The 18029-nt window shown below is 41.5% G+C and overlaps 1 protein-coding gene across 4 annotated transcripts in view; it reads left to right on the top strand.

Moving 5' to 3' along the window:
* LOC105049963 (NAD-dependent protein deacetylase SRT1) overlaps positions 1 to 8129 on the top strand; it is a 55905-nt gene extending 47776 nt beyond the window's left edge. For 2 of the 4 annotated variants that reach the window (XM_010929788.4, XM_019852075.3), the window contains exons 11-14: positions 2577 to 2659; positions 4785 to 4852; positions 4964 to 5066; positions 7452 to 8129. In XM_010929788.4, the coding sequence (XP_010928090.1) occupies positions 2577 to 2659; positions 4785 to 4852; positions 4964 to 5066; positions 7452 to 7745 (548 nt within the window). In that variant the 3' untranslated portion in view covers positions 7746 to 8129. Of the gene's footprint in view, positions 1 to 2576; positions 2660 to 4784; positions 4853 to 4963; positions 5081 to 7451 lie in introns of all 4 variants that reach the window. The other 2 variants (XM_073262017.1, XM_029266085.2) reach the window with 2 other exon arrangements.
* Positions 8130 to 18029: the final 9900 nt, after the last annotated feature.

The following is an 18029-nucleotide window of genomic DNA, read 5'->3' as shown; positions in this document are numbered from 1 at the left end:
CAATGGATGCTTAACAATGTGCTGCTGCTGGTCAACATAATTGATGATGCAGTGGTTGCATCAAGGTGCAAATGCTAATAAACTTAATTGGCAGTGGAGATTTGTTGGTAAAATTGACTTATGGGATAAGCTACTATATGGGATTTAGATACGTAATTTGAAACCATAAGTAAATGATGACAAGTATCTACACAAAGTCACCATGAGTCGGAAAAGAATGAAAGAAATGTGGCTCCATATTATGAATGAATAATTAAATCTGAAGGCTAATATGGCATGAAAGGAAAATGCATAAAAGTGATGGCCTCAAAATTTATAGACCTCGAGACCAAAGTTGCTAACATGATGAGGTTGCATGGTTCTAGTATAATATAGGTGCCGCTGTTTGAATCATGAAGTCTTATAGGCATTGCCAGAAGCATGATGTAAAATAAAACAAAATTACTAAGCATGCGAACAGACATTGACTACATGAAAATGGAGTGATAATTCAGAAAAAGAGAAAGCAATTTACCCACATGCTTAAAAGGTGAGCTGAAATATATGATGCTAAGGTACTCATATGCCCGAGGCAAACAACACTAAGCAAGAAATCTGAGAGATGCAAGGACTAAGACATAAAATGGGTTGTGGCATACACTAATATAGGAATTATTGTAATAAATTAATGGTTAACATTCTGTAAGTTCATTAGTCAGACAATCTGATGTGTGGGCAAAATGATGAGTTGTGGAGTAGGGAGAAATATCAAAACTGAGAAATTTAGACGATTGCTAGACATTTGTTGCCAAGATGTGAAAAAACGGGAACAAGACATGTCTGATTAGTGTATCTTGAAGAAGCTGAAGGTAGGATACTAGGATTAGCCCAACAGCATACTGATAAGTCTGGTGCTATATCGAAGATGTGTATTTTATGAAAGCAAATATGGGTTTTACAGATTCCTAGGGATGGCAATGGATATAATGAGAGTAAGCTGCAAGTAGTGGGAACTTGGACATGCAAAAAGGGTCTAAAATACCACATTACCAAGTATAACATAGGTCTCAAAATATTGTCTTGGCAAATGAGTAGAAATCAAAAAAATGATGTTATGCATAGGAACCAATAAAGATCTCAGAGATGCCAGATATAAATTGCTCAGTGAACCCAGAATATTGAATGAAGGCTTCAAGCTCATGAGTTAGGCTAAAAGAACAACGAAATCCAGATTTAGAACTAATGAGTCTCAAGAAGATTTAGTTAGCAGCCAATGGAAGGAACTTGGTTAAACAACTTAGCTTTTAGGGAACAAGAATAAAATGTAGTTACCTTATGCAATGCTTGAAAAGAAAAAAAAAATTCTGAATGTGATAGTTCAAGCAACTAGGACTGAAAATGAATAAAACCTAATCGATATATTCAACTTGTAAATTTCACCAGGCAGGTGGAAAGCACATTGCATGCCAGGAGACGAAGATCATATTAAGCATTCTGTATGATGGGGTCATCCGTATGGTTCTCTCAAGCTTTGTTGCAAGTGAACAAGTGGTCATTCAGAGATGCTGGTCAGATCTTCGCCATCCTACAGCAATCATTGGCTCAATGAGGAAGCACACTTAAATGATCTTTAATTTTTTTTTTTTTTAATGTGATTGCAGATCAGTAACGAACTGCTCTCTTAAATACTTATGATTCAGATTAGTACCAAAAAGCTAGTTTGTGGGTCTCCTGCTAAGAAGTCTACTTGTCTGAATGATATGGACTGCTAGTTCTTTCAAAAAAAAAAAGATGTGGACTGCTAGTTGTTAACAATCTTCAAATCTTTGAAGGTCGTGAGATGGTAATACCCAGCTGTGATTTGCTGTAACTTTAACAGCAAATTTTGGAGTGTATGCACTAGGTCATTATTACATTAAGTGAAATATGTAGTTATTAATCTCATCTTATGAGTTGGACGCCATGCTATGGGATGTGTCCTGTAGAACCAACACACAGACTCTCTAATATACAATCTATGTGCTGGCCATATATTGAATAAATAAATACATATGCCCAAAACCTTGGACATGGACCTGCACATAATGAATATACCGGTACTATCGGAGTTTGGGTTGCATTTCTCTCTGTCTGCCTACTGTCTCTTCTTCAGGGATTTGCATGAGAAAGATGTACATTTTTTTCTTACATGTTATAACATAGTTTTTCTTTTGATGTGATTTTTCATCAGTTCAATTTTAAGATCCTTACATAAAAATTTATGAACCTTGATGATCCCACATTTGCTTGAAGCTGCACTATTGGCTTTATAAATATGTAACGAATCAATAAAAGCTGATTAACTTTTAACAATTTTTCTTTTTCCAAACAAATCGGTCTTAGATAATTTCTGAGATGCTACCAAATGTTGCCGTCTCTAAGAAGCTTTTGCAATCTTTTCTTTGTGGTTCTTCAGCTCTCAACTTTACTGGAGGTTTATCAGTTTCTTGAAAGCCTTTTTTTTTTTTCATATTAGGAAAAGTGAGAGAGTGCCACCTGAATATGTATAAAATTTGTTTATAATATCTTATTCAGCATTTTATTCGTTAACAATGCAGAGAAAACTTATGTTAAATGGTGCCTCAAAATTGCAAGCATACATGGACAGAGAGCCCCATTAGCATTTCTCAAATCAGCCGAGGTAAAAAGTAGAAATAATATACGTATATACATGCAGTGTACATTTATATAAGTATATATTTACGTATTTGTGTTCGTTCATTCTTGTAATGCTAGCATGGTTCTCCTTCATTGTCAGATCACTTTACTGACTCCAGGTGCAGTTCTTGTTTCTTTTGATTCTTTTGCTGATCAGTGAGGTTTTGGAAGTATTTTCATACACAACTTAAATTGCAGTAATCTTTTCTCCTTGTGTGCATGCATGAATATCTTTTTTTCTTTCTTTATAGTTTAGATGAAAACTGGTCTACTATTTAATAGGAAAATCTGAGCCCATCAAAAACTGGCAAGAAAAATTGTTGTGAGGGTCGAATGATTTGCTAGTTCCTATGTATACCACCACGTAGGTCCATGTAGGAGAAAACTAACACTACCATTCTCATGAAAGAGTAAACAAGGGTACCTATGCAACTAATCTTGCAAGTTCAAAATCTCTATAGTGATTTCCTTCAAAACATAAAAGCTGGATGGATTATCAGATGAATTAGAGAATGATGTATCTGGGCGGATAGATTGGTAGTGGATCTTGTATTTGCTTTCTCTAGCCATGAACGAATAAGTTGTTGGCACATCAAATGATACTGTTTGTGGTGATAAAGAAATTTTCAATTAATGTATAAGTTTACATTGTGAATTTTTGCATTCTATATAGGCATTAAGAAGCAAGAGAAGGGAGCAATATATTCTATAATTACTAGGAAGCAGGGAACTTGTTCTATTACTGTATGATGGCTCAAAAACTAATGCCATTTGTTGCCGAACCAGCATCTATACATGTGAAAGCTTGAGTAGGGATGACGAAAGATCAGTGAAGGTGCTAAAATGCTTTGAACTTCAAGAAGTTGCTGACAAAGAAAGCTAAGCAAGTTAGAACAATATGATTTTTGATTTTTTTTTTTTTTCAAAGTTCATGATGATATAATTTTCTGCTATGTACATTTATTCATTGTCTCATTTATGTCATTTTACATGTTACACAAAAGGGTTGGCTAATTGTAATCTTATGTAGTTTTTGCCCATTTTTCGGATGATGCATCATTGCAACCCTTCCAATCCTTGTTCTGTATATCTTAAAGTGCCCAATCAAAGGTTTAAAAATCTTGGTACTAATACCTGCACAGGTTGGTACCAGTTTGGAATGCTACCAGTACATACTGTACCTGTAATGGTACAGTGTCCGATAGTTCGTGCCTACACCACAGTTGGCATCAATTATCTGTTGTTCTTCTTTGTGCTGATATAAAAGGTTTCCCGAGTATTGATCCTTCACTAGTCTGGTTTGGTACAGCCAGCATAGGCTGGTACTTGAGTCCTTTATCAAAGCTCTATGATAGTTTATCCCAATCTTGTTATGTTTCCAGGACTTGCTCTAAGAAATGCCTTTTCTTATCTGTTCTTGATCCCTTGTTCTGACTGTTACATCATTCCTGTGCAGATGTATTTCTCTAAGTGGTAATTGGCTATGCATTTTGCTAATTTATTGCCAAATCAAGTGACTTGACTGCAAACAAATACAAACTGTTGTCAGTTTCTTGCATTTCTTTGGGGTTTTCTGTGCATGATTCTTTGCTGATTTCATATCAGTAGTATGTTCAATGATTAGAGCACATAAATTGGGCTTGTGTTTCTTTTTGCATCAGTGAGCTATGATACGATCGACATGGATAAGAATGTATTTTCTTATCCCAGATATGAGTGTCTGATGCAGCAGATTCCCAATATTTGGATATAAAAACATGGGGTTGTATGTGGACAAGCATGGATGCTCTAGCATGAACTAGAGTATCATGTGAATGTCAGTATTTTAATACATTATGCATGTTTTTGATGTGTGTGTTGGACCTAGCAAACATGGACCGCATATTCACCAAATCATATCCTTAGGAGAATAATGAATGGTTTACTATCTACAGACCTTTAGCAGCTAAATCCTATAATTACTAAATTGTTGGCTGCTGAATTCCCTTGTTTACATGGTTATGCATTTGACATTTTGATTGCTATAATAAAAATATATGTTTTCATAAATGTTGCAGAACTTTATCTAACCAATAGACCCTGACATCAACTTTATTTTTGTGGGTAAGGTTTCCTTTCCTGAGAGACCAGACTTAAAGACTGCTTTCCTACAGAAGCAGCCATTTTATTTGAAAAGGTATCTCAAATAAGTTCATCCAATGGACAAAGTTTCTTGCTTAGGTTTTGTATAGAATCTTCTTTTTAATCCATTAAGATATATTTTCTTGACCTGTTGTTTATATCATAGAGAGACATTAAGGAAAAGACCATTCAAAATGCTGTTGACATTCAACTTTAGTGATGGTTGTGGCTGTTCATGTACTACTATCGAGTGGCCCATCAATTTTCAGGTGAGAAATTATAGGTCAGTCCATTAGACATTCTTTTCTGCTTTCTTTCTGTTTGGAGGAATTAGAGAGGCTAAAATAATTCTGACTTTGTTACGTTTCTGACTACTGTAGCATGGATTCAGTAAACTCTTGTATTGTTCAACTGATGCACTCTATGTTTGTTATTTTCCTTTTTTGTTAATACTTACTCTCCATCGTTGAAAGTGAGAGTCAGCAGTCTTGAACACATTGACCTACAATGAAATTTCCAATATAATGATGTTATTTAGTTTCACTTGTTGACAAGATGTCATGCTAATGCATCATGAAAGAATTAATGCCTATTAACTGTTATTGGACTTGGCTCAATGTCAGTGCGTGATATTACTTTCTTAAAATGCTTCTGAAGTATTTCTTTAATACTCTAGTTTTAATTGATTTTAGATCAAAAATCGATAAAAAGTTTTACCTGTTCTTCAGGAACCTCCTTTTTGGGTATAATAGAATATAATAAACTGTATTGCAGATCTTTATACTAATTCTATAGGATTGTTGTTCAATCATAAAATGTCTGGCATTCATGTTATCATTATATTTGAGAATATCAAAAATTACATAGCTCTGATGTTTTTCTCAAGGAAGACGATTCAATCTTGCAGTTGCCAAATCTGATCTTGATGTCTCAGTACAAGCACATCAGCAAACATAAAATTTTATGTTATACTATTTTATTTCATTTTACAATGGCAAATTGATGTGCAATGGCTTTTAAGTAAAATGATCCAATGGTTTAGTTGATTCATGTGGTACCACTGAGACAAGGATGGAAGACCCATGTATCATCACCACAATAATAGCCACAAAAATAATTAAGCCTCTTATAGCTTTCTGGATGCATCCAAACACACTCCACAGATCTCAGCAGGGAAAAGACTGTAAAGGGAAATTTCGAACTGTTAAAAGATATATGTCGTTTTTGGGTTCATCTCAGTGATTTTCTTGGGTTAAATGATAAAGATTTCTTTTATGAAGTAGGATTTTATTAAAAATCTCTATTTATTTATTCTTTAAGCAATTAGGTATGGAGAGGGGAAAAAATATTGGCCTCTTCAGGTCTGTAATTGAAACACTAGAATGATTATGATCATGTGGTATTTTTAAAACATTTGATAGAATTTTCTTGGCCAATTCCGAATAGGTTTGACTTGGTAGATATCTCAAACTTCTATTTTCCCTGACATGAAAAATTTTAGTCTGAAAAGAAAGTAGATTTTATGGGGGTTCAGTTGCCTGCTATCCTGTACTTGTGACACTTCACTCATGATAGGCAAATTTGACTTGAAGAGGTTTCAGTTGAGAAGATGAGGCTGATGAAGAGAGAAGTAGGATGGATTAGGGAGGTTATTGATTTCAGAATCCTAAGATTTATGAACCACTGCAAATCAACTTTTGTATTGAATGCTTTATTCTGATTATTGTTGGAGGCAATAATTCCAACTTAATAAGCATGACTTTCATCTCCAACATGACATTCCAAGTTTATTTCCAGCAATACATATGGAATGTCCCATGGATGTCACTGCTGGGCTGCTAATGAACTGAATTGTTCATAAAATGCTAAAGCTTTGCTTGGCAGTTGGCTTGTTCAAGCCTGTTCGAGTAAAAATTAGCTGATCTCAAACTTCATCTGCAGGTTCATCTTACAAAGGAATCGAGTCCAAATAATTTCCGTCTTCTTAAAATTCTTATAAGCTTGGACTTGGCTTAAGATCAGCCTAACAGGTACGGCTGGGCTCAGCTTAAGCCCAAGAGCTCGAAGATCATGGAAGTGTTGATTTGGCCCAGTCTATTCAAAGTTTGGGTTAAATTATGGCCCTAATTGTTGCTAGGCATCCAAGCACCATATAGGAAAAATATAATCTGAATAAGATGCAGAGAAGTTTCTAGGCACACTGTGCTGGTTTCTGTAGGCACCTTATTCAATTAGGACCCAGGTTCTTTGACATGTCTGCATTCAGCAAATGATGAATGTCAATGGACCTTGAAGAGGTTATAACTGAAATTACCAAAAAAAAAAAAAAAGGAGAAGGTGGGGGGTGGGGAGGGGACTAAGATATTTCTTAGATTTTTCTATTAACAAACGTGATAAAACATGGGCCTGCTGATTTGTACCATCCTTCAGTCTAGGCCACACAACTTAAATTTGCATGCTTTTCCAGTTTTTTTGGAACTTCAACAGATGTCTTGCCTTCTATTTTAAACTCTGTAGCCATTTTCTCTTGTACTCTGTTGAAACATGCTTGCCTGGACATACCAGTGATGTTAAACTAATTATTTTCTTGGCAAGGAAAAGAAAAAGAATAGTAAATGGAAAAATTGAAGGTACGAACACTTCATGCTTTGCAGGTCACAAAAGACAACTTTGTTCGTGATAAAAACGAGGTCCTTCAAGAGCTATGGGATGCGGCTCACAAGGAATCTGACTCTGGACAGCATGCTGTTTTGGAGAGAAACGTCAATCCCCGGTCTGAAGTCGCCATATATGCTTTTGTGACAAACATTCGTAGGTATAGCGGTTCAGAAGAGGTCAATGGAGTGGTTGAGGTCGCCCCTAGTAGCAACCGTAATTTTGTGATTAAAAGGTGCAGTGAAGGTGTGAATGGCAGCCAAACATCTCAGAAAAGACCCAAGTGGTCATGAGCACCTAGCTTTTTTGGTTTTGGCCCTTTATTCTATGTATAGGATGATGTAGCTACCGTCCTCAGGAAAATTCCAGTAGACTGATTAGGTACTGATAAGAATGAAATTTTGGTGCATGTACTTGGACAGGTTGGACGAATTTTGCATGGGACCACCCAGTCTACGTTGTTCAAAGGGGAAAAAAAAAAAAAAAGGCTATCTAGAGACAATGCCATTTTGTAAAGTTTCTTAGTTCTTACGAGCTCTGATATATATTGAAGGTATTCCCCAAATTTAGTCCAACTGTTTGCTTTAATTCTGCTGCTGCTTTGCTTGGATGTGCAGCGAAATAATTAACGCCTAGTTCCTTGAGCTTTAAAAGAAAAGATTGATTTGCGATATCTACCACTATCTCGTTTTGTACTTGTGCTACCTACACAAAGACCTAAGGTGTAGCCTATTGATGATTGATTGATTTGATCATTTGAATTGATGTGGCTAGCATTCACAATAGCACCTCTTGGATTACCTCACGGAGAGGTGATGCTACTACTACCGTTAACATCCTCCCAAATTGTTAAGAGTGCTGAACGATTTTATTCAAATGGCTTAAGAGTGTCCATAGAACCTTTCCCGAAGCCAATAGAAAATTGCATTCGGAGCACGATAAGTTGTTCGGAGTAAATACGTACATGCAATCTTGCAAAGGATTTATTCAGCAATTGGTTTGGGGCGGCCAGATTTGTCTCTCCTCTTTTCTTTCTCATGGATGGGTTGATTGGGTGGTTTGAGCTCGTTCCTGTTAGAAAGGTGCCGCAATAGAGAGGCCTTGGACAGCCCATTACTGAGTCTGATTCCGAAGCGACTCTTTGGAGGTGGGCTGTGTCTTCCGGTGTCCAACGGTCCGGGAGGGCCACCGGTACTCGTGACCTCCAAAGACAATCTTGATCCGAGTTGCTTCCTGTTGCTCGTATTCAAGGATATATGGGAACCAAGACGTACGTTCTGCAGGGCCTTCAAATCTTCACGAGAACTTCAACATTTTAACGTTCTGCAGGGCCTTCAAGTCTTCACGAGAACTTCAACATTTTAGCTTCACGGTCCGCAAAAAAAAAAAAAAAAAAAAAAAAAGAAAAAAAGAAAAAGAGAAGAAGAAGAAGAAGAAACTTGCACGAGAAAATTGCCGAACTATAGAGGTTGTGAGGACTCAACGAAACTACATTTGTACAAGACCCCACACAGCGGAGATCGCTTATTTATTATAGCTATGGTGTATGTTCCGATAAAGCGTCACAATTGGGTAACAGATCACCATCTGAATAGAATATCTATATATATATATATATATATATATATATATATATATAATAATCGTGCTAGTAGAAAGCCTAGATGGAGGGTTTACAAAGCCTCTACTTTTTATCCATTCCGTACTTCATGAGCCCTGGGAGGTGAACCTCCATCCAGTACCGATCCAAGTTAATGCATGCGGCGTCGAATCCAAACTCTTCTTTTTCCTTCTCTCCCATTGCCGTTATCAGCGTCTGTGAGTTGCGATCATCGAAGCTGCTCTTCCAATCAAAAGTATCAAGTATAATATGACGTATAGTTATTTAGTAGAGAGAGAGCTATGCGGATAGTCTTTACCATTTCTTTTTAGGGAGCAAGTCTTTAGCATGTTAGAAGCTCACCTGGTGTGAAAAGAAACAACAGGTCTGTAGGCTTCGGCCACACTCATTGCATGGTTATGTTTCCGAATGAGACGATCGTATTGATCCTTCAGGCTCCCAGAGCAAAGCAAGGAAGATCCAAACCGCAAAACCTAACACGAGATTGAGAGAGTGTCGTGAGACCATCTGCTGAGACCTGTTCATGCCGAAATTTGGATCAATTGAACTGTAACCTTATTTGTGTTGGGCGTATATTTGGTTATTTATGGTCTGGATTGGAGCCGTAGGCCAGGATTATGCGGGCTTGGCCTGGAAAAGAGAACGAACTAGGTCGAGGTTGCATTAATTAAACAGAATATATTGTTAATATATATATTGATGGGGAACATTTGATTTGCTATGGACGAATCTTGCCACTTTGGATAGGTCTAGATAAATTTCGAAAAAATTTTTTTTGATGCATCTAGAAGGGCCATAACTTCTAATATGGAAAGATTTGATGATGCAATTGTAGATAAAATGGATGCAGAATTCAAAATCTAGCTTCCATCTAAATTTAAAAATTTTAAAATATTTTTATTATTTTTATAGTCAGTATACAATTTCTGAGAATCAATGGAGGACGCATGTAGCTTTCACCAGCCTGAACTGGCTCTGACTTCACTAGCATTAAAAAAAAATCTCATCGTAGCCGCAAATGCCTAGTCATTCGATGGGCGGAGGCCAGCAAAGACTCCTTAACGACCCGATGTGCTCACATGTTAAGGATCGTCGGAGTCAACCATCTCGTATCTGATGAAGTATTATCCACTCTAACTAGATCCGAACGAGAAACGTGCCCCGTGGGCCCCACCGGAGGTTGTCCCTGAGGCCTCTGGGCTCCACCGGAGGTTATTCCGCTCCAGCCCGATGTCACGCAGACGGCCTCATGATTTTGTCCTTTCGTCCTCCGGAGAGGGAAAAGACACTTCGTGAGGGAAGGTGTGCTCGTATCCCACTTAAACACATGACACTTCAGAGTTTGCCCGATGTGGGACTATTAAGGGGGGTCCCTCCACGGCCTGCCCACAACATAGCCCCCCACTCTGGAGAGGCATGTGCTGTAGGTAGGAGGCGGGTGCCCCTACCTGACGCGCCACTGATGTGTTCACGTGTCAATGGTCGTCGGAGTTAACCATCTCGCACCCCACGAAGTATTGTCCGCTCCGGCTAGATCCGGACGGGGAGTGTGCCCCGTGGTCCCCACCGGGGGTTGTCCCTGAGGCCCCTGGGTCCCACCGGGGGTTATTCCGCCCCAGCCCAACGTCACGCAGATGGCCTCACGGTTTTGTCTTTTCGCTTTCCGGAGAGAGAAAAGGCGCCTCGTGAGGGAAGATGTGTTCGTATCCCACTTAAGCACATGACACTTCAGAGTTTGCCCGATATGAGACTATTAAGAGGGGTCTCCTACAGTCTGCCCACAACATGACCAATTAATATTTATATTTTTAAAGAGAATTCCTATGTGTGCACGAGAGATAGAGAGAAAATACTATCTGTAGTGGCAGCCTGTAGCGAATGGCCATATATATACGGAAGATACCAAAGGAGATGAGGGAGCCTTTTCGAATCTTGATGGGACTTCCATCTTTCTCGATGCATGGGTTAACTAAGAAATACCTATAAAAAATATCAGGGAGCCTACTGATCTTCAATGGATTTCTCGCAGATGAACCTACGTGTTATATACTCATAGAGTTACACCCAGACTGAACGGCCGTGGTTACAAGCATAGAATTCACCACCATTTCCGCTGGGACCTACACAAATATCACCAAGCATACACAATGTCATATAAATAGAGATGATAATTTTTTCTGATCTAATGGATATCCGATCCATCCCATTCAAATGGGATAGATTTTATCCAATCCTATTAAGAGACGGGATGGATATAAATTTTATAAAAAATATCTGAAATGGATTCAGATTGAATACGGATAATGATATGCTATATTCTAAACCCATCTCGGTAACATCTCTCTTATTTAAATAATTTAAAAATCTCTCTATCATTTACATAAAACCTGCCCACACCTCCCCATCCACCCAACCACTCTATCAGTCTATCATCTAAGGTGCTATGACGGCCAGACGGCCGGTGGGTCTCCACTCTCCTCCCCCTAGCCCTCCACCACTAGCAGTGACTCGGCGGATCTCCACCCCCTAGCGATAGCGGCCCGACAGCTAAAATTTTGACAAAATCCTAGCCATCATCTAAGCTTTTCCTATTCAGCCACTCCAAGCCTCCCACCTGATTGAGACTCTTGAGGACAAAAAAAACCTAGGAAAAACATAGAAAAAATCAAAGAAAACAAGGGAAAGACGGAAACAAATTGAAAGGTAAGACCTTTTCCTACATGGATTGATCATTCTTTTCTCTTTTCACTTTTTTTTTTTGGAAGGAGATCTATGAGGAAAAAGAGTAACTGAGAGAGATCGAAGGGCTTTCTTAGGTTCTGATTGAGGTTTTTTTTCTTAGAATTTTGTGTGATTTGTAGAGATGTGAGTTGGTCCTGGATGGGGAAGAAGAGCACCTGGGGGAGATTAGATGGTTTTTTAAGTTCTGATTGAGGTTTTTTCTCAAGCATATGGGATTTTGTGCAAGTTGTGGTAGAGTGAGTTGGTCATGGTTGGGGAAGGAGGACACCTATCAGAGATCGGAGGGGTTTTTAGGTTCTAGTTGGGGTTTTTTCTTGAGAATATGGGATTTTATGCAAGTTGTAGCAGTGTGAGTTAGTCTCTTGAGGTTTTGAGAGCTTAATCTCGTGGAAGCATGATATTTTGTAGGGTTTGAGGATGGGGCAGCAGTGGAGATCGAGAATGGAGGTTAGAGAAGGAGATCAATTTAGGTATACCTGATCCGTTGTTGGAGCCTGATCTAAGATGGATATGGGGTGGGCATGGCTATGATTTTTTTTCTAGCGGGATGGGTATGGGTATCAGTCGACCTGACTAAAATCCGATCCATTACCATCCCTACTTATAAGTATGCAATGAAGCCTGTCAGAATATACTTACAATTTTTTAAAATAGAGCTATAGTGCTTTAAGTCAAAATTAGAGATACAACTCAAGTTGTGCTTAATTTTAAAAAAAATTACAGAAATACCCCTTCAACTTTAGCTCAATTTGGTTTATATCTTTTATACTAAAAAGTATCAAACTAGTCCTTCTAGTTATCGATATATTCTAATATGGTCCAGTCATTCACTTACTAATAAACGATATTATCTTTTTCTCTCAATAAATAGAAATGCCCCTCGCTCATAAGTGGGCTTAAAAAAGGAAGAGAATGAGATGGAGGAAGAGGAGGAGAGAGCCGCTGTGGAGAGAGATGGCTTATGGATGGCTTGAAGGAAGAGAAGAAAGAGGAAGGAAGAAAGAAGAGATCAATCAGAGAGGAGGGAGGAGGGAGGAGGGAGGAAGAGGATGAGCAGGGGAAGGGAGGAAGAAGATGAGAAGGAGGGGGCCACATGGAGGGGGATGGCTTATGGATAGCTTGGAGAAGGAGGAGAAGGAAGGGAGGAGGAGAGAATCAATCGAGAAGGAGGAAGAAAGAAGGAAAGAGGAGGATGAGGAAAGAGGGAATAGGGAGGAGGAGGAGATGGAGGAATGGTGGAGGCAGAGGGAGCTCTCATGGAAGAGGAGAAATGAGTGAGAAAAAAGGGAAGGAGGAAAATAAAGGGATGCCGCGATGGAGGAGGGGATCAGTCAGAGAGGTGGGAGGAGGAAGAAGAAGGAGGAAGAAGAGGAAGAAGGGGAGGTGATCGATGAAGGAATGGATGGAGGTGGAGAGAGCCACCATGGAGGAGAAAAAATGAATGAAGAAAAAAAGGAGAAAGGAGGAGGGAGAAAGATGAATGCCAGTAACAGAGGAAGAGGGGATCAATCAAAGAGGAGGAAGGAGGAAGAGGAAGAGGAGGAGAAGGAAGGAAAGGCAGTGGAGGAATAGACGGATGTGGAGAAAGCCGTCATAGAGGAGGAGACATGGATAAGGAGGAAGGAGAGAATGAAGGAGGAGGAAGAAAGAGGATCATCGACGATAAAGAGGAGAGGATCGATCGGATTGGAGAGAGGAGGGAGAAGGTAGAGAAAAAGATATTTTTATCATTTTATAAAATAATGGTATCATATAATGGTCATATGATATTATTTTATTAAGAAAATAGACGGTTGAATCACATTGAAATATATTGATAACTAAAAGGATCAGTTTGATATTTTTTAAAGTACAGGGGTGTAAGTAAAATTGGACTAAAGATGAGAGAGTATTTCTATAATTTTTTTAATTTAAATCCAACCTGCATAATCCTACAGTTATTTAGGATTGGATTAAGGTTTTACAAAATTAATTAGTCTTGAGTTAAAATTCTCAAATGGATCTTAAGTAAGATAGGGCTGGTGTTGAGCTAAATCTCAGCCCTGGCTCACCTCGAACCTAATCGCAGCCCCCCATGTGCATGTGTGTGTGTGTGGGGAGGGTGCGGGCAGGAAGAGAGAGAGAGATGCACTAGGCTATATTTGAGTGCAATCCAGTTTGGATCTGATCATCTTTACTGCCAATCGGTCAACATGTATCTTAAAGATTGGGAACTGATTGTTAATAGTAGTTTCCCACTATTACATCCAAAAAAAAAAAAAAAAAAAATATTAATGACATACCTTTTTTTCTCCTCTTTTGGATATATTCTAGTTTTTTTTTTCTGATAAAGTTGGATCTAATCTAGTTTATTCGAGCCAACCCAGCTCTATTTCAATTCTTTTTGAGCCATATCCTTGCTTGTTGAGGTATAGATCTCGACCTGGGCTCCCAACGTGACTTATTGGTACGAGCTTTTGAGGTCTTGACCATCTAGGCATGGGTTGGATTAAGGTCGATTTTTGACCTATATATCTACACCTAATTGTATGCATAGGGTAGTAGCTTGCCCATAAGCTAACAATGAATCTCACTTGGGGGCAGTTTTTTTCTTAAAAATAGACTACATATATGAAGCAGGAATGAACTAATTCCATTTTGTTAGGATTTGATGCCTCGAGATTCAGTCCACATTGAGCCCACAGCGAGGTTCGCGATGAAAAATGGAGTCCAACGAGACCAAGATCATCTGAAACGGAGCTCGGATGGAGAAGATACGAGCTTTTGAAGTCGATACGAGAATCGAGGCGACGGAGGACCGCCGGCGACCGGCGGCGGGCGGCAGCCGCGCGGCCGCAAGCAGCGGCGCGCGGGACGCGCGACCCAGGCCAGCGCGGGACGTGCGACCCAAGCCCGCGGCCCCTTTGCCCTTGTCCACTGTGGATCGGGCGGTCCACGACAGGGCCTGTGGACCGCGTGGGCATTTCCTACGCGTTTCTCGCGGTCCACGGCACTATTCTGTGGATCGAAGCGTGATCTAAGGGCCCAGAGGGCTCCCGATCTTGATCCGAGAAAAGAGGGGGTTGGTTTTCTAGCGCCGTACGAATCCGAGAAGAGAGAGAGGCGAGAGCGCTGTGAGAGAAGGAGCAGGAGGCTCCTGGACAGCAGTCGCCAGGCTCTTCAGGGGTTCAGGGGGGTCTCCAAGAGAGAGAGAGCTTTTGTGAAGGAAACTTCAGGTGAGAGAGAATTGGGTGTACAAGGGTTGAGGGTGAGGTCTCCTCTTGTAAAATTTTTTTTTTCATAGTGAAGTTTGCATGCCCCGTGGAGACGAGCCCTTTTGTGGCTGATCCACGTATTTTGATTGTTTTCTTTTTGTTTTGTTTCTTCTTTCTTCCTGCTGCATCGCGTGGTACTGAAAGGATCTTGGGAGGTGGTGTCCTGGCCAGACATCCACCCAACAAGTGGTATCAGAGCAAGACGATACAAGGACGCAGATTGCAGTGGTGGTGAGCAAGACTGAAGATGGAGAAAACAGGAACAATCAAGATGGAGATCAACAAGTTCGATGGTAAGAGCAATTTCTTCTTGTGGCAGGCAAGGGTGAAGGACGTGCTCATCCAACAGGGGTTGATCGATGCTCTCTTGTGCGATGAGAAGCCGACCATCATGGAGGTGCGGGATTGGAAACGACTACAGATGCAGGCGGTGAGTACCATCCGTATGTATCTGACAGATGAGGTGGTGATCCATATGCTGAGCAAGACTTTCTCGACGGTGCTGTGGTCGAAGCTCGAGGAGTTGTACATGGCGAAGTCTCTCACCAACACTCTTTTCCTCTGGAGGCAATTTTACCAACTGCGGATGACTGAGGGACAGAGCGTGCAGGAGCATCTGAGCCACTTCCAGAAGATCCTCACCGACCTTCTCAGCATTGGTGAGAATGTTGAGGAGAAGACCAGGGCGCTGGTTTTACTGGCGTCGCTTCTCCCTTCGTACGAGTCCTTGGTGACTGCTCTTCTAGTGGGGAAGAGCACTATCAAGATGGACGAGGTCACCGCGGCGATACTCCAGAACGAGGTTCTCAGGAGGGAGAACCCAGCTTCGAGCTCAGGTGGCGGTAGCTCAGCTTTGGTGGCTTCTGGAGGAGCAGGAGGCGGTAGACGAAGCGACAGGAGATCGCAACGAGGGCGATCCAAGTCCAGAAGGGACTTGAGCAAAACCAGGTGTTATCGGTGTGAGGAGTTGGGGCATCTAGCCAGAGATTGCCCTCAACTGAAAAATTGGACAGTGGCTGCTGTAGCGACGGCCGGTAGCGATTCAGATGGAGATGTCCTGGAGATATCTGATGAGGTATCTACTTCTTTCCAGCAGTGGATATTAGATTCTGCATGCCCCTATCATGTATGTTGCAGAGAGGAGCAGTTTGACTCCCTGGAGAACAGTGAGGGCACTGTATATCTGCCGGATGGATCGAGCTGTGCGATCAGAGGCATTAGGACGGTCAGCTGGAGGACACATGATGGTGCAGTGAGGAGATTGGGGGAGATCCGATACATACCCGATTTCAGGCGGAATCTTATCTCACTTAGCAGACTGGATTCGAGAGGCTACAGGACGGTAGCTGGTGGAGGAATCCTGAGAGTGCTACGCGGCGATAGGATTGTGCTGGAGGGGAAGAAGGGGAGCAGAGGACATTATTACCTGGCAGGGAGCCCAGTGCGAGGTGGAGCTTCAGGAGCCAGGTGGAGCCCAGAGCAAGGTGGAGCTCCAAGAGGCGGATCGGACACAAGACAGGAGACTCGGGAGGACGAGAGGCGATGTCGCAAGGTGAGATTCCTATTGCCGCAGGATGATGCCCCAAGCAGGTCTCAGGTCAGGAGGAGCACAGCATACGATGGAGATGGGATCGAGCAGCTTGGCTCGACTCCCATATTTGCCCATCCATGATCAGCAGACGATTGCCCCAAGGCATGGGGGCGAGGAGATCCAGAAGCTCTCGGAGTTTGGAGGAGGCTGAATATCGACTCGAGGTGGAGATTGTTAGGATTTGATGCCTCAAGATTCAGTCCACATTGAGCCCACAGTGAGGTTCGTGGCGAAAAACGGAGTCCAACGAGATCAAGATCACCTGAAACAGAGCTCGGATGGAGGAGATACGAGCTTTTGAAGTCGGCACGAGAATCGAGGCGGTGGAGGACCGCCGGCGACCGGCGGCGGGCGGCGGCGGCGCGCGGGATGCGCGACCCAGGCCTGCGCGGGATGCGCGACCCAGGCCCGTGCGGGAGGTGCGACCCAGGCCCGCGCAGGACGCGCGACCCAGGCCCGCGCAGGACGCGCGACCCAGGCCCGCGGCCCTTTTGCCCCGGTCCACGGTGGGGCCTGTGGACCGCGTGGGCGTTTCCCACACGTTTCTCGCGGTCCACGGCACTATTCCGTGGACTGAAGCGCGATCTAAGGGCCCAGAGGGCTCCCGGTCTTGATCTGATGGTCTGGGACGTTGATTTGGCTTGTTTAGGACTCTTAAACCTAATCTAATTAGGTTTTAAACTCTGTTTAACCCTTTAAAAGGGTACTGTGACGAATAGAGAAAAGAGGGGGTTGGTTTTCTAGCGCCGTACGAATCCGAGAAGAGAGAGAGAGGCGAGAGCGCTGTGAGAGAAGGAGCAGGAGGCTCCTGGACAGTGATCACCAGGCTCTTCAGGGGTTTAGGGGGGTCTCCAAGAGAGAGAGAGCTTTTGTGAAGGAAACTTTAGGTGAGAGAGAATTGGGTGTACAAGGGTTGAGGGTGAGGTCTCCTCTTGTAAAATTTTTTTTCATAGTGAAGTTTGCATGTCCCGTGGAGGCGAGCCCTTTTGTGGCTGATCCACGTATTTTGATTGTTTTCTTTTTGTTTTGTTTCTTCTTTCTTCCTGCTGCATCGTGTGGTACTGAAAAGATTTTGGGAGGTGGTATCTTGATCAGACATCCATCCAACACATTTATATGAACATAACCACATCTGTGAAAGAGATGCCAAAAAAAAATTCAAGTATAATGATACAAAACTACTCACCATATCCAAAGTTGTCAAGGGACTTGCAGGATAGCAGCTTATTCATCCCGTGCCATAGCTAATGGCAAGTACGTCAACTGTTCTGCAACCATTAATGCTAGAAACTATAATCAAATACCATGAGATCGATATATAGTCTAGTTCTCATCTTCAAATTTCATCAGGCTTACCTCACTCCTTGTA

The sequence above is a fragment of the Elaeis guineensis genome, chromosome 8 (genome assembly GCF_000442705.2).
Source record: "Elaeis guineensis isolate ETL-2024a chromosome 8, EG11, whole genome shotgun sequence".
Classification (NCBI taxonomy): domain Eukaryota; kingdom Viridiplantae; phylum Streptophyta; class Magnoliopsida; order Arecales; family Arecaceae; genus Elaeis; species Elaeis guineensis.
The sequence above is the reverse complement of the archived record's forward strand: the minus strand, read 5'-3'. Positions and strand labels throughout refer to the sequence as shown.